The sequence below is a fragment of the Desmodus rotundus genome, chromosome 12 (genome assembly GCF_022682495.2).
Source record: "Desmodus rotundus isolate HL8 chromosome 12, HLdesRot8A.1, whole genome shotgun sequence".
NCBI lineage: Eukaryota > Metazoa > Chordata > Mammalia > Chiroptera > Phyllostomidae > Desmodus > Desmodus rotundus.
Genome location: NC_071398.1, coordinates 61350712 through 61364071, shown reverse-complemented (window position 1 = coordinate 61364071; position 13360 = coordinate 61350712). Strand labels below are relative to the sequence as shown.

General features: G+C 58.2%; 1 protein-coding gene across 5 annotated transcripts; it reads left to right on the top strand.

Annotated features, from left to right (window-relative positions):
* The first annotated feature begins 6545 nt into the window (after positions 1 to 6545).
* On the top strand, positions 6546 to 11630 carry KCNA2 (potassium voltage-gated channel subfamily A member 2). Of its 5 annotated transcripts, none has more exons than XM_053915760.2 (3): positions 6546 to 6691; positions 8212 to 8469; positions 8914 to 11630. In XM_053915760.2, exon 3 carries the CDS (start codon positions 9069 to 9071, stop codon positions 10566 to 10568), a length of 1500 nt encoding a protein of 499 aa, XP_053771735.1. In that variant the 5' UTR covers positions 6546 to 6691; positions 8212 to 8469; positions 8914 to 9068; the 3' UTR covers positions 10569 to 11630. The 5 variants fall into 5 exon arrangements, with proteins under 5 accessions (XP_053771735.1, XP_045059734.1, XP_045059735.1 ...); XM_045203799.3 differs by lacking the exon at positions 6546 to 6691 and adding an exon at positions 6927 to 6982; XM_045203800.3 differs by lacking the exon at positions 6546 to 6691 and adding an exon at positions 7463 to 7683.
* The last annotated feature ends 1730 nt before the right edge of the window (positions 11631 to 13360 follow it).

Below are 13360 nucleotides of genomic sequence, written 5' to 3'. Positions count from 1 at the left end.
CCCACTGGGCTCAGAGTGTGGAGAGGCTGGGAGACCACAGGTTCACTCCCTGTGTCCCCTCCTGGCCTTCCCTCATGCCCCTAGGCCTCGTCCTTTCCTAGATGGTTTTCACTTTTCCAGGTGCGTCTCGGCTCTGCAGCAACGGGAAGTGCCACGATGGCTCCGTCTCCTCCATCCCGGTGTTCCCTTCCCCTTCTTCAAAGCCGGCCAGAGAGGCTGAGTCATCCAGAACCCCAGACCTGGACAAGGTCCCACTGCCTGTCCAGACCAGGGCGCATTCCGGCCAGCAAGCACGTGTTTGCTGTCTGGTGGTTTCTATCCGATTCTCTGGTTCTTGGCATTCTAGGGAAGCCCATAGGTAAGCAGTCTGAGACAGTCAGGCCCTTCTTAATGGTCCCCTTTTGTTCCCTTAGTCCATCGATTGTCCCATCGCGTCTGCCACGTCCCCCCACATCTAACTGAACGCCCTCCCTGCAGTTTGTCTCCATTTTCTCTCCAGAGGCCCCAGAACAGAAGGCCCCTCACCGAGCTCCCTTTGAAACAACCCTTCTTGAACTGAGAATATCATTAAGATGCGCTGAGCTCAGTCCGCCCTGCGCTGAGCTGAGCTGAATTGCAACAGGGCCCGTCTCCACAGGGATAGGGCATCTCCAAAGCTCCTTGCTCTCTTTTTACGCAGCGAGACGCCCTGGGGGCACTGCTGGCCTGGACATCAAAGAGGCCTGCCACTTCCTAGAGCAACTCGACCTTGAGCAGGTCACATGACCTCTCTGAGCCCCGACATCCCCTCAGTAAAATGGTTATAACAGGAATCTTTAGGATACTGATGGTCTCATTCCCTAGTTGGGGTAAAGTCAAAGAACCAGTCGTAGAACAAGAAGGGGTCATATGTATTATGTGGCCCAGCTTACCCATTTCACAGATGTGGAAGCTGCGGCCCAAAGAGGGGAAAGGTCTTACCCAAGGTCATCCACCCCAAGGTCACCCAGGTAGTAGCAGAACTGGGCCCAGAACTGCCATACCGCTGGTCTTCCCATGATATCAATTTGCTTCTCCTCTGCTCTGTTTCCTTCTCTGTGGACCAGAGGCAGTAAAGAGGACAGGGAAGGGCATGCGGGTACAGTAACAATCAGGCCCAGACAAAGCAGCCACCCGAGGTCATATGAATGGTGAGCAGAAGAGGCAGGACTCAACCTCAGGCCTGTCTGAGTGCAGGTCTTAACCTAACCTGCCTGTTTAAACCAGTGAGAGCCTTCAAGGCAGTTTAGTTTGACGCCATAGCATGAGGGACTAAGGGGGTGCGCGTCAGGGGAAGCATCAGATCATAAAGGGCTTTGCTTGTCTTTTAGGACAAGTTGGAAGTATCACGGCAACGCAGAGCCAATGAGGAGTTCAGAGGTAAGTCACCCCCCCCCCCCAGGGTGGTTGGACTTGCACTTTAGGAGGACCACCGTGAGGAGAAGAGACGGGGTGGGGGTGGGCGGGGGGCTGGTCTGAAGGCAGGGAGCAGAACCGGTCAGTGGCCCAGACTGTGTCTGCTGGTGGCTTACAGCAGGCTGGCAGGGGAGAAGTAGGGAATCCGAGAGAAGTGAACCAATGCCAAGGCCAGTGAGTGACAGGATGTGGGGGTGTCAGGGTGAGAAGCTGACAAGGACAGGGGGTTGGGCTCTGGTTTGGGCAACAGGGTGAAAGGCACATTTCTCCCAACAAGGGGAAGGTGAGGGAGGAGCAGGCCTGGGGAGTGGGGCTGACGGGTCTGCTGTTCCGGAGACAAGCCTGGGCTGAAGGCAGAGCAGCCAGGGAGCCAGCCGTGTGCAGGGCCGGGGAGCTGGGCCCAGCAACCTCTGCTCTGGCTTTGAGCTGACCCAGGCCAGCTGGCTCCCGGGATTGAGCTGGTCACCAGGTGAGCCATCGGGGCTCCATGCAGGTGGGTGCTAGCAGAGGTGCCAGCTGTAGGACAGGAACTGTCCCTCTTACAGAGGGGAGCTGGGGCCATTCAGAGTTTCCTCCCCAGACATCCAGGCCACCCTGGGCAACCTGAGTGAGCCACCTGCGGTGGCCTCAGAAAGAGTCCTGAGTCAGAAAGGCAGAGGGACACAGTGGCTAAGACACTGCCAGCATGCACAGGGACAGACCTCCTCAGGCAGCTGAAATCACAGGTGGCCCAGGGAGGTGGCCTAGAACACAAAGAGTGTCTGTTATCACATTTATCATAAACCTCTCCCTCTTCTGTCCCCTAAGAGTCTCTCTTGGCGGCAGTGCAGAGCCGATGATGTGTCCACAGCTAACACTTAGTCTTTACTCTGGGGTCGGCTCCGTTCTGAGCGCTTTATGTGGTAACAATTCACAGGCAAGGACTGAGTCACAGAGCTGCAGCACGGCAGGCCTAGGATGAGGCCCTCGACTGGCTGGTTGAACTTGAACCACACTGTTCTGCCTTTGGGTATTAACAGCAGGGTCAGGCAACCAGCACAGTGCCTGACGCAAAGCAGCAGCTCCGAGATGCGAGGGAGCGTCCACCCTTAGCCAGTCTTTAACATGCTGTGTTATTGGGCCAAGGCTTGCAGGAGAGCGGGATGAGTGTGCAGCAGCTAATCCGGGTGAGGAGCAGAGGCCCAGGCCTCCACACAGCAGTTGCTTAGAGGCAGCTGGAGCTAATCTCAGAAGGCTTCTTGGAGGAGGAAATAGGAGTCAGGTAAATAGGAAGCTGGAGTGGCAGCTCATTCCACTTCCAGGCATGGCGCACACTGACCACAGGGACAACAGTCACAAGAACAGCACACACTTCCATACCCACCAGGCTCTGCTTTGCCCCGCACATCCGCGCATTTCCTCTTCTCTGGTCCTAACAAGTGAGATTCTGCTGCACGCTAATGATGAATGTTAGCTTCCTTCCTTCCTTCCTTCTTTCCTTCCTTCCTTCCTTCCTTCTTTCCTTCCTTCCTTCCTTCCTTCCTTCCATCCTTCCTCTCTTCAAAGCAAAGCCCCATGAAGCAAGGGGACGGAGGGGCGGGCAATGCTATCCTTCCTATTTCACAAGGAAACTGCAGCACAGAAAGGTCAAGTGAGTGACTCTGGGTCACAAGGCTGAGTGTTGAGACTAAAACCCGGACTGCGACACCGGTCAGATGCTCTTCCTCATACGCCCTGTGCCGCTGGAGTGAGGGACTGGCTCTGGCCCTGCCGATGGGAGAAGCATCAAGAAACCTGCTCCAGGAAAGTGCACAGAGCGGAGCCCTTGGCTCCTAAATTTTGCCCTATTGCCTGAATTCCAGAGGTGTGAACAGTTCATCAGCACCAGCATCACCACCCTTCCAAAACAGACTTCCTGTCACGTGGGACGACACCCACCGGCCGAGTGGACATGTGCCCCAAGCATCTGTGTGTTCTCGGGACTGGATCCACGTTCCGGAGACCAGGAACTGAGCCCTGGTGCAGCGGGCACAGAAGGCCAGGCGATCTGTGGAGGCAGACGGTCTTATTCCGTCCCAGGCTCGCTGCTAAATCACCCTGGACAGCAACTTGTCTCCTTTGAGCTTCAATATCAACTGCAGTATGGAGAAAATGGCACCCTTCCCGCACAGTGGCTGCAAGGATTAAATCAAAGGACTTAGGGGAGCTGTCTGTCCAGCGCCTGGGCTTGAATCCCACACTTCCCTGCCCCGCTCCCCATGGGCCAGAGATGGCTGCCTGCCCCTGCACAGCTGGCAGGAGGGGGTGCGGGGGAGGAGCCTCAGCAGAGGTGGCGGTCAGGCGAGGAAGCCCACTGGTCCTCTGGGGGTGACACCTGAGTAGGAAGCTCATGGAGCCTTCTGTGTTTACAGATGTGATGGGCCACTGCAGTGGCTGGGTGGGGTGGGCGTGGGCACACTGCCATACCCGCGCCTTGCAGCGACGGTGGTCACCGAGCACAGGAACCAACAGCTTCTGGGCAGCGGCAGCTCAAGCACTGTGGCCGTCACCAGTCCTTCCTTCTGCTGACGACAGGGCATGGTCCCCAAGCAGGAGACAGACCGAAGGGGAAGGGAGGGGTTAGGGGGTGACTGTCCCAGGGAAGGGGTCAAGGGGCCACTCCAGCTGCTCTTCTGGGGCCAGAAACAAGAAAGGATGCCTGGAAAGTAAGCTGACCATGAGCGCCGCCTGGGTCAGGCTAGCTGCCCTGCCGCCCTGGGTAGCGGCTTTGCTGTCCTGCTCAACAAGTGAGGAAACCGAGGCCCAGAGAGTCCCCAGAACTTGCTCAAGTTCACGCAGAGAGCAGGTGTCAGAACTAGGAGTCGGGTCCGAGTTTTTCTCACACAGCAATGCCAAACCAAAGGAACTTTCGGGATGCCCCTATGCCCTACGCTCCTGAACAACTGTTATTATGGGCTGTTTTTTTAATTTCCTCCTTTAGTTAATTCCTTTTTTGCTGTTGTTCAAACCTGGCGTCAAAGGGGGAAGTAGGATGACATACCCCTGAGGCCATCGGACGGAACAGGGGTCAGAGGAAGATCCCAAAGAGGGAAATGAACTCCAAGGGCAGCTCATTCTCTGAGCAGTGAAGTGTGAGTCCTAGAGTCTCAAAGTCCCCATTCAAGTCCTGGAGCCACCACTTGGTGACCTTGGGCAGATCGCTTCACCTCTCTCTGCCTCGGTTTCCTCCCCCTGAAATGGTGCTGATGTAGACACTACGGGAGCTGTAAGGAGCCGATGCCCCACTGGGCTGGAGGTGCTTAGCAGCGTCTGACAGGTGGCAAGCACACGCCGCCAATTAGCTTGGTTGTTAATCCTCCCTCAAGAGTTGTTGTGTTGTTTTTTGTTTTGTTTCTTTGTCCACAGCTTTTGTTTTCACGAAGGAAGGTGAAGAAAATAGACAGACGTGGTCAAACGCATAAGGCCATTGGGCTCTCATTGACATGAGGACCAAACACAGCAAGAAGGAGAAACAGCACCAGGGGGAGCTGGTCCAGGGAGGCTTCTGGGAGTGTCAAGCAGGTTCTGGGGACAGTTTGGTGGCAGAGATGGGAGAGGCTGGGACCTCAGGGAAAGTGAGGGGCAGGGCAAGCTTATAGGCAGAGAGGATGGGGCAACAAACCCTGGTGACAGGGCACATGGAGAAACAGTCCAAAGCTGAGATGGAGGTGGGCTTTAGGTGGGCAGTTTCATAGCAAGGGAGAGTGGAAAGGCCATTGTCTGTGGAGGTCTGCTGGGTGCCACACTCGTCCCACAAATAACGTCACCCTTACAGCAGCCCGGGAGGTTCCCGCGTGCTGCAGATGACAACACCGAGGTCCAGAGATGTGATTTAACCTGCCCAGTAAGTAGGCCAGGGTTCAGGACTCAACCTTCCTGGTTCCAATATACCCAGGCCACACTCCGGCTGGGACAGTGATGGCCCAGCTTCAAGGAGCCAGAAACCTTGCCTTGTAATCATCTGTCATCCCCAGAGCTCGCTGAGGTCACTGCCCTCCCAGACAAACCTCCCCAGCCCCCCACAGCTCTGGGTAGACTACCCAGATGAACTGGCAGCGTCCCACAGAGCTGGACCTTCTGGCCTCTCAGAGCTCCCATCACAATCTATAGGCCTGGAGAGGAGGTTGTCTGAGCAAGGGGGGCCCAGCAGACGGCTTCCCGGGCCTCCGCATTGCAGTCTGGGCTCAGGGAACCTCTATTCGTGAGAGGGATCTGGAGAACAGGACTCGCAGGGGCTTGTGGCTGTGGGGAGGCTCCCAAGCGCACCCTGGACTTTCTCAGGTCCCGGATCTGAATAAAGGGCAGGCTGTGCTTTCCACACACACTCTTCCAAGAGCTAAAGGCATCCTCTCTGGTCCAGGGCGCTGGAGCTGCCCTCCCCATTTCAGACCCGAGTTCCAGCTGGCTTTGTAAGGTCTCTGAGGGTCGGTGAGTGGGTGAGCAGCTGGCCCTTCCCTAGGGCCAATGCAGGTCCCCCAGCCTTCCCTGCCCCGTGCCGCGGGGAGAGGTCTGGAGGACCGACTCTGCAATCCTGCGGGTCCCTGCGGCTCCTCCCGGCGGGGGCCCACGCAGCAGCAAGTTTCTGCCACGCTGCGGCTGCACCTGCTGCGTTCCTCGTGAAGCCAAGGCTATGGCTGGGTAAGAGGGAACTGGAGAGGCAGAGCTGGAGGAGGGGGCTGAGAGAGGGTCTGCGGATTCGGCCTGGCAGCGTAGTCAGGAGCACGACACCTGTCCCGTGGGGCTGGCTCCCTCCCTGGGCCAGGGGTGGCGGCTTTCCATGTTTCCCCCTTGCCTGCTTCATTGTGTTGGCAGGAGCCCCTCCTGACCGCTCCCCAACTTCTCCCCCCGCTGCCCGGCCCCAGCCGAGTTCTCCACGAGGTTCTGGTCAGTAAGCCGGCCACTGCCAAACGAGGGGGTGTTTTCCTGGGGACACGGGGCCGACACCGGGACTCAGCCGGGGGCCCGCGCGGCGGGGGCGACAGGCGCGCGCCTCGCCGGCCCCAGCCCCAGCCCCGGAGCCCGCTGGCCCCTTTAAGCGGAGTTCGCAGCCCGCCAGGTGCGGCGCTGCGTGGCGCGGTGCGGCTGCGGGCGGCGGCCGGGCGCTCCGTACGCGCCGCCCGCTGGACTGCAGAGCCGGCTCCCGGCTGGCCGCCCGCACTCGCCTGCAGCCGCCGCCACGGATCCGCCGGTGCTCGCGGTCGCCCAGAAGCATGGAGGTGCCGGGCGCCCGTCCGGAAGGGTAAATCAGGGTCGGGGCGTTGGGCTGCGCGTGCCGCTCCGCCGCCTGGGCTGCGGCGCCCGGAGGCGCTGCGGGGCGCCGGGCGCAACCGGCAGCGCGGCGGGCTGGGGCCGAGTACCGGGCGAGCGAGCCAGGGCTGGGCCGGTGCGGGCCTGGGGTGCTGGCGCCCTGCGGGAGGAAAAGGCACCGAACGGGCTCGGGGACCCTCCGGGCGGCGCGCGGCGCGGGGCGGAGGGTGCAGCTCGGCGCTGGCGGAGGATGGGAAGTGCCGCCACCGCACAGCTGCGTCTGGTAAATAGCGCCGGGTGGTGGGACCCGAATTGCTTAGGACGGTGGGCTGCAGGCTCCTCTCCGACTCGGAACCAACACGGCTTTGCGGCCGAGCAGGGCTTTTTCCGCTTCCCCGGGGCGGCGGGCTGCCGCGGAGCCCCCGCGCTACGGAGAGGCTCAGATCTGGGGCGGCCGCCTGCTCCGCGCCCCCAGAGTTCAGGCTTCCGTGTTTGCGGGTGGCTCGGAGGCTCGGTGGTCCCTCAGCCAGAGCCCTGAGGGCGAAAGAGCCGGGGTGCGCTCGGCCCGCAGCAAGACACCCCCCTGCGGGACCGGGCAGGAGGGGGTTAAGGTGGCTCTGGAAGCCGCTGGCAGCCGGTGGGTCTGGGCCACCGGCGCGGAGCGCAAGCGGCAGAATCTCAGCTGCAGCACCGGACGCTGGGGAGAGGGCCTAGACCCCTACCCGCCCCCGGGCGGGCAGGGCCAGCTCGGCAGGCTCTCCTCTTGCTGCCAAGCCTCCTGACAGCCAAGCTGGCTGAGCATCCGTTCTGCCCGCCCTGCCCAAGAGATGGGAGGGATTTTTCTGTTGGGGAGAAATGGGTGGTCCAGCGCCTGCCCTTTCAAATGCCAAGCTCCCACGGAGGGAGGCCTGCAGCCTAGGGATACTCGAGGGCGACTCAGCCCTGGACCAAGGCCAGCCAGCTTTGTAGAGCCGACCTTTCTGTGTGAGGAGTCTCCCTGGATGAGCTCTGAAGGAGTGTGTGGGGCGTTTGTGGGGACTGTCCTTCCTCCAGCACCCTGCGGAGGTCAGAGCTTGTAGTAGGCTGCAGTGTAGGAAGCTCTCCCCTTTCCAGACTCTGTGTCCTGACCTAGGGGCGGGAGGGCTTTGGCCAGAGTCCCTCTCGCTGGCTGCCGGGGACCAACAGGGGATCTGGCTCAGCCCGGGGAGGCCCCTGGAGAGGCAGGCCCAGCCAAGCCTGGAGGCTTGTTCCTGGGAGAAAAGGTTTCCAGCTGGTGGAAGCCTGCCCAGATGAGGCTGGAAGGCTGAGGGGTAGCCTCAGGTGTGACTCCAGCGGGAATGGAAGGCACATGGAAGAGGCTGCCAGAGCCCTCCTAGAGCTTGGCAGCGGCTGCCGGAGAGCCCCCATTCTGCCTGGCTGCTGTTTTTTCCAGGCAACGTTGCACCTCCTGAGGACAGCCAGGAGGACTCCGACTTTTGCTGACTTTTGCATCTCGCCTCCTTCCTTCCAAAGGTTCCAGACCCAAGTGCAGCTCTCCTGGAATCCTGCATGCCCCTGACCAGGCACCCCGCCGCCCCTGCAGCCCACCCAGACCCGCAGCTCACCTCCAGGACCTGGAGCCTGCCCTCCTGCCCAGAATGACTCACCATTATTTCTAGCTCAAGCGCGGAGACGTGATGGGGAGCCGGGCTGCCTGTTTGTGTAGCTAGGATTCCCTCACCATCTAATCAGCTCTGCAAGGGAGAGAGCTCCAGATCCCTGCCTTGCCAGGTAACTCGGTCTGTTATTTAACAGCAGCCACGTGTAGTCGTTGTGGTGGGCACACTGTGGGAGACCCAGGTCCAAAACCTACCACTGCGAACACCTCCCAGGGTGCAGGGACCTAAAAGGCATTACTTCAGCGCCCGCTGGATGGCTCTCTTCCAGCCTGCAGAATTGGACTGTGCGCCTGCATGTGGTGGGTGCAGAGGGGCCTCTACTGCCCCCTTCCCCCAGGGCAGGGCATCCCAAAGCGTTCTTGAGGAGACTGCCACCTGCTCCTCCCCTGTGAGTGCCAGCCAGGTTGTGAGGTAAAATTAAATTGTGCTCGTTGGTGGTGGTGGTCATGCCCCTGAACTCTTGTCTGAGGGATGGAGGGGCGGGGGCACAAACCGGCAACCCCAGCCGGGCTGCCAATGCCGAGTGGTCTTATGTCTTTCTGCCTCTGTCTTTCAGCCACGCTGTGCCGCTGGCTCAGGGGGCCCTCGGGGCTCTCCGGCAGGAGCCAGGCCCATGCTCTGGTGTCTCCTGGGGCCGTCAGCAGCACCCTGAGCTCCCTGCCACCAGGCAGCTGGAAGGCATAGCGTGAGGCGCTTCTCTCAGTCCCAACTATGACAGTGGCCACCGGAGACCCAGTGGATGAGGCTGCTGCCCTCCCTGGCCACCCACAGGACACCTATGACCCAGAGGCCGACCATGAATGCTGCGAGAGGGTGGTGATCAACATCTCGGGGCTGCGGTTTGAGACCCAGCTGAAGACCTTAGCTCAGTTCCCAGAGACCCTCTTAGGGGACCCGAAGAAGCGGATGCGGTACTTCGACCCCCTCCGAAACGAGTACTTTTTCGACCGGAACCGCCCTAGCTTTGATGCCATCCTCTACTATTACCAGTCTGGGGGCCGGCTGAGGCGACCCGTCAATGTGCCCTTAGACATCTTCTCGGAAGAAATTCGGTTTTACGAGCTGGGGGAAGAGGCGATGGAGATGTTTCGGGAAGACGAAGGCTACATCAAAGAGGAAGAGCGGCCGCTGCCCGAAAATGAGTTCCAGAGGCAGGTGTGGCTTCTCTTCGAGTACCCGGAGAGCTCCGGGCCCGCCCGCATCATCGCCATCGTGTCTGTCATGGTGATCTTGATCTCCATCGTGAGCTTCTGCCTGGAGACGCTGCCCATATTCCGGGACGAGAACGAGGACATGCATGGTGGCGGGGTGACCTTCCACACCTACTCCAACAGCACCATCGGGTACCAGCAGTCCACCTCCTTCACCGACCCCTTCTTCATCGTGGAGACGCTCTGCATCATCTGGTTCTCCTTCGAGTTCCTGGTGCGGTTCTTCGCCTGTCCCAGCAAAGCCGGCTTCTTCACCAACATCATGAACATCATCGACATCGTGGCCATCATCCCCTACTTCATCACCCTGGGGACAGAGCTGGCCGAGAAGCCAGAGGACGCCCAGCAGGGCCAGCAGGCCATGTCGCTGGCCATCCTCCGTGTCATCCGGCTGGTAAGAGTCTTTAGGATTTTCAAGCTGTCCAGACATTCCAAAGGTCTCCAGATCCTAGGTCAGACCCTCAAAGCCAGCATGAGGGAGTTGGGCCTCCTGATCTTCTTCCTCTTCATTGGGGTCATTCTTTTCTCTAGTGCTGTCTATTTCGCTGAGGCCGATGAACGAGACTCCCAGTTCCCCAGCATCCCGGATGCCTTCTGGTGGGCAGTCGTCTCCATGACAACTGTAGGCTATGGAGACATGGTCCCGACTACCATTGGGGGAAAGATAGTGGGTTCCCTGTGTGCGATTGCAGGTGTGTTAACCATTGCCTTACCAGTCCCCGTCATAGTGTCCAATTTCAACTACTTCTACCACCGGGAGACAGAGGGAGAGGAGCAGGCCCAGTACTTGCAAGTGACCAGCTGTCCAAAGATCCCATCCTCCCCTGACCTAAAGAAAAGTAGAAGTGCCTCTACCATTAGTAAGTCCGACTACATGGAGATCCAGGAGGGGGTCAACAACAGTAATGAGGACTTTAGAGAGGAAAACTTGAAAACGGCCAACTGTACTCTGGCCAACACAAACTATGTGAATATTACCAAAATGCTAACTGATGTCTGATCGCAACCCGGTCACACGCTCACAGCTCAATGGAACTAAATGCAGACCTTGCGTAAGAGCCTGCCTTGTAGCCAGTCTGTCCCACAGTGTGTCTCTGGTTCTGCATGGAGAGCAATAGCCGTGCCAGTGACTTTCGAACTTTTGATGTTTGATTTAGAACACAGAATAGCTATCCGTGGCTTTCACGTGAACCTTCATCACCGGTTGAGGGGTTTCCAAAGATGGGGAGTCACAAATGGAGCCAGGATTTGAGGCCACCTCACAGCACATACGTAACCCACCAAGTGAGATCCACCTTTCCTTCCTGATTCAATGCACGCAACACAGTACCCAGCAGGTGCACCCCCACCCCCGCCCCCACCCATCTGAGTCCACCTGCACAGAGGAGAACCACGGTAGCTTAGCTTTAAAGCACTGGTAATTACTCAAGAGGTCATCCCCATGTTGCATTGAAAAGAACACACCGCCATGTGTCGGAATTCCTGTCTCTGTCACAGGCTGGGGTCTGCAAATCGCAGCTGCCAAGTGTATGCTCCAGAGGCTTGTGTTTCATAACAGAAAATGCTGCATTTGATTTTTTTTTTTTTTTCTCTGCAGCGTCGATGAGAGGGAAGCCCGGGGGAGGGACAGTTAGGTGACCGATTGTGAGTCGTCAAGTTTCACATTTGCTCCCGGAGGCCTATGGGGAGCAGCTAACAAACCCAGGGACCTCTCTACTTCAGATCTGACCATCTTCGCAGGCTTCAGGGTCACAGAAGCACGTCCAGTCTCTGCGTGACACGGGGGTTTGCAGACATCTGCTTGCCTAGCACTGCGGCCCAGCCACACTGACGCTGCAGTGACGTTTTCCAGTGATGCAATAGAGCTGCATGGGTGTTTGCTGCATGACTCTCAATATTTAAAGCACAGGAGATAACCTATTTTCTTAGTAGCCTATACAGTATTCACATGTAGAGTATCAAAAGCCTAGGAATGGCATCGGACTAGGGTTCTTTTCCCCATCAGAAGATCAAAGCCCTCAGTTGGGAGAAAAAAGAGGCTGTTTGGAAGGGGGACCCAAAACTTCTGGCCCTCCAGCCCTCCCCACACCTGTTCTTCCAGATGGGGACACAGACCTCTGCAGAGCCAGGAGGGTGGGCAGGGAGGGCAGCGCCTAGACACCTCATGGGACCGCACCTTAGGGATTCACTGAGCCGCGGGCGTGACTGTCAGCTGACCGGGGCATCTGGTCCCTAGGAAGGCGGATCTGTGGATCCAATGTATATATCTATATATATATCTCTATATATAAATATATATCAAGTGTCTCCTTCCCAAGCTCCTCTACCTAGCAAGCTCTAGAAACAATTGCGTTCGAACCTTGTATAAGCTTATGCAATATTTTTGACACAGGGCAATTGATGCATGTGTTGGACTATGTGCACTATCGTGTATGTATGTATATGTACACATATACATACGTGTGTGTACGTTTATATGCACACACGCTCACATATATATTCACTCACCGGAGTTCAGGTTCAGGAGCAGATCCACCACTTGGTGGGCTGGTTATCTAAGAGGCCCCACAGGTTCATCGATCTCATCGGTAACCCCCCTGGGCCTGGGTTTGCTGCCGTTGCCTCAGACGCTCCAGCCTCCACGGACTCTTAGACGTTAGAATTGTCTTCTGCCCTCCACGTGCTGCAGCTTCAGTCCCCATGGCTGAGGCTTGTCTTACCAAGCGCACCAGGGCCCCCCGGCCCTTGCGGCTCCCACTGTCCTGGGCCAGCCCCGCCCCAGGCCTCCCCTCAAGTCCCTAGTGGTAACCATCTCCCTCCTCCTCTGTCCCCACCCTGTTCGGTTTCCATTGTCATTGGCTCCGCATCGGTTACTTTCACGAACCTTCCCCTAGAGGGCTAGAGTGGATCACCTGCCTTGAAACCAAGGACACCAACGAGCAGGGCTTCTGGGCACCCCAATCCCACAGGCCTGGATTTAAAGGGATCCTACCCTACGGGGAAACTTCTAAAGCCCAGGACCAGTGGGGTGGAGTCCCTGGATGACCCACAGGCATCATTTGGATGGACAGGCGCAGACTCGCTCCCTAGTAAACTGGCAACCAGAGCTGCTTCAACAAACCAAAGGATGGGTAGAGAAGCGGCCCCACCCCCAGACCAGGTTGAGAGCAGGCTGGCCCCAGCAGGGGGTGAGGTGGGGGCTTTGCTGCACAGCCCAGGCTTCTTTGCCTTTCAGTGTAACAGCTGAAGTTCCCCAGATGGTGAGCTGTGTGGTCGGGCTACCCAGCCTTGGCCCTGGCCCCAGCCTCACTGTTGGCTGTTTAGCACCCACAGTTACCTTGGGGGTGGGGCACCAGCTCAGGGTGCTAGGCCCAGGGTGCTCATTAGTTCCTGGTCACCCACATCCCCAGGTGTCTGTGGGGCATCCCAGGCCCAGCACAAAGCCTCTGTGCTGCTCTTCCTCTCCTCATGGGAGGCGGTGCTGAATTCCCGAGACACGGGGCAGGAGGGACCCAACCCCTACCTAAGGCCTATGTCAATGTGGAGACTTTATCCCCACGTTCTTGGCCCGCCACTCTGAAGTGTTCACACTCACAGACACACATGTCACAGACACCATGAAGGTACAGTGTTGCCACCTACACAGATGTGCAACACGCATGCATGATACACAGAGACCAAATTAATGAAGAGGACACACACAGAACATATGTGGTTGTACCCATATCCAGTTACATGTACCCAGCACAGACACAGAGTGGACTCACTAACACAAAACATAGACAAAAGGCC

Excerpts from the sequence above, each read along its gene's own strand:
- KCNA2 (XM_053915760.2), top strand. The coding sequence starts at position 9,069 with ATGACAGTGGCCACCGGAGACCCAGTGGATGAGGCTGCTGCCCTCCCT.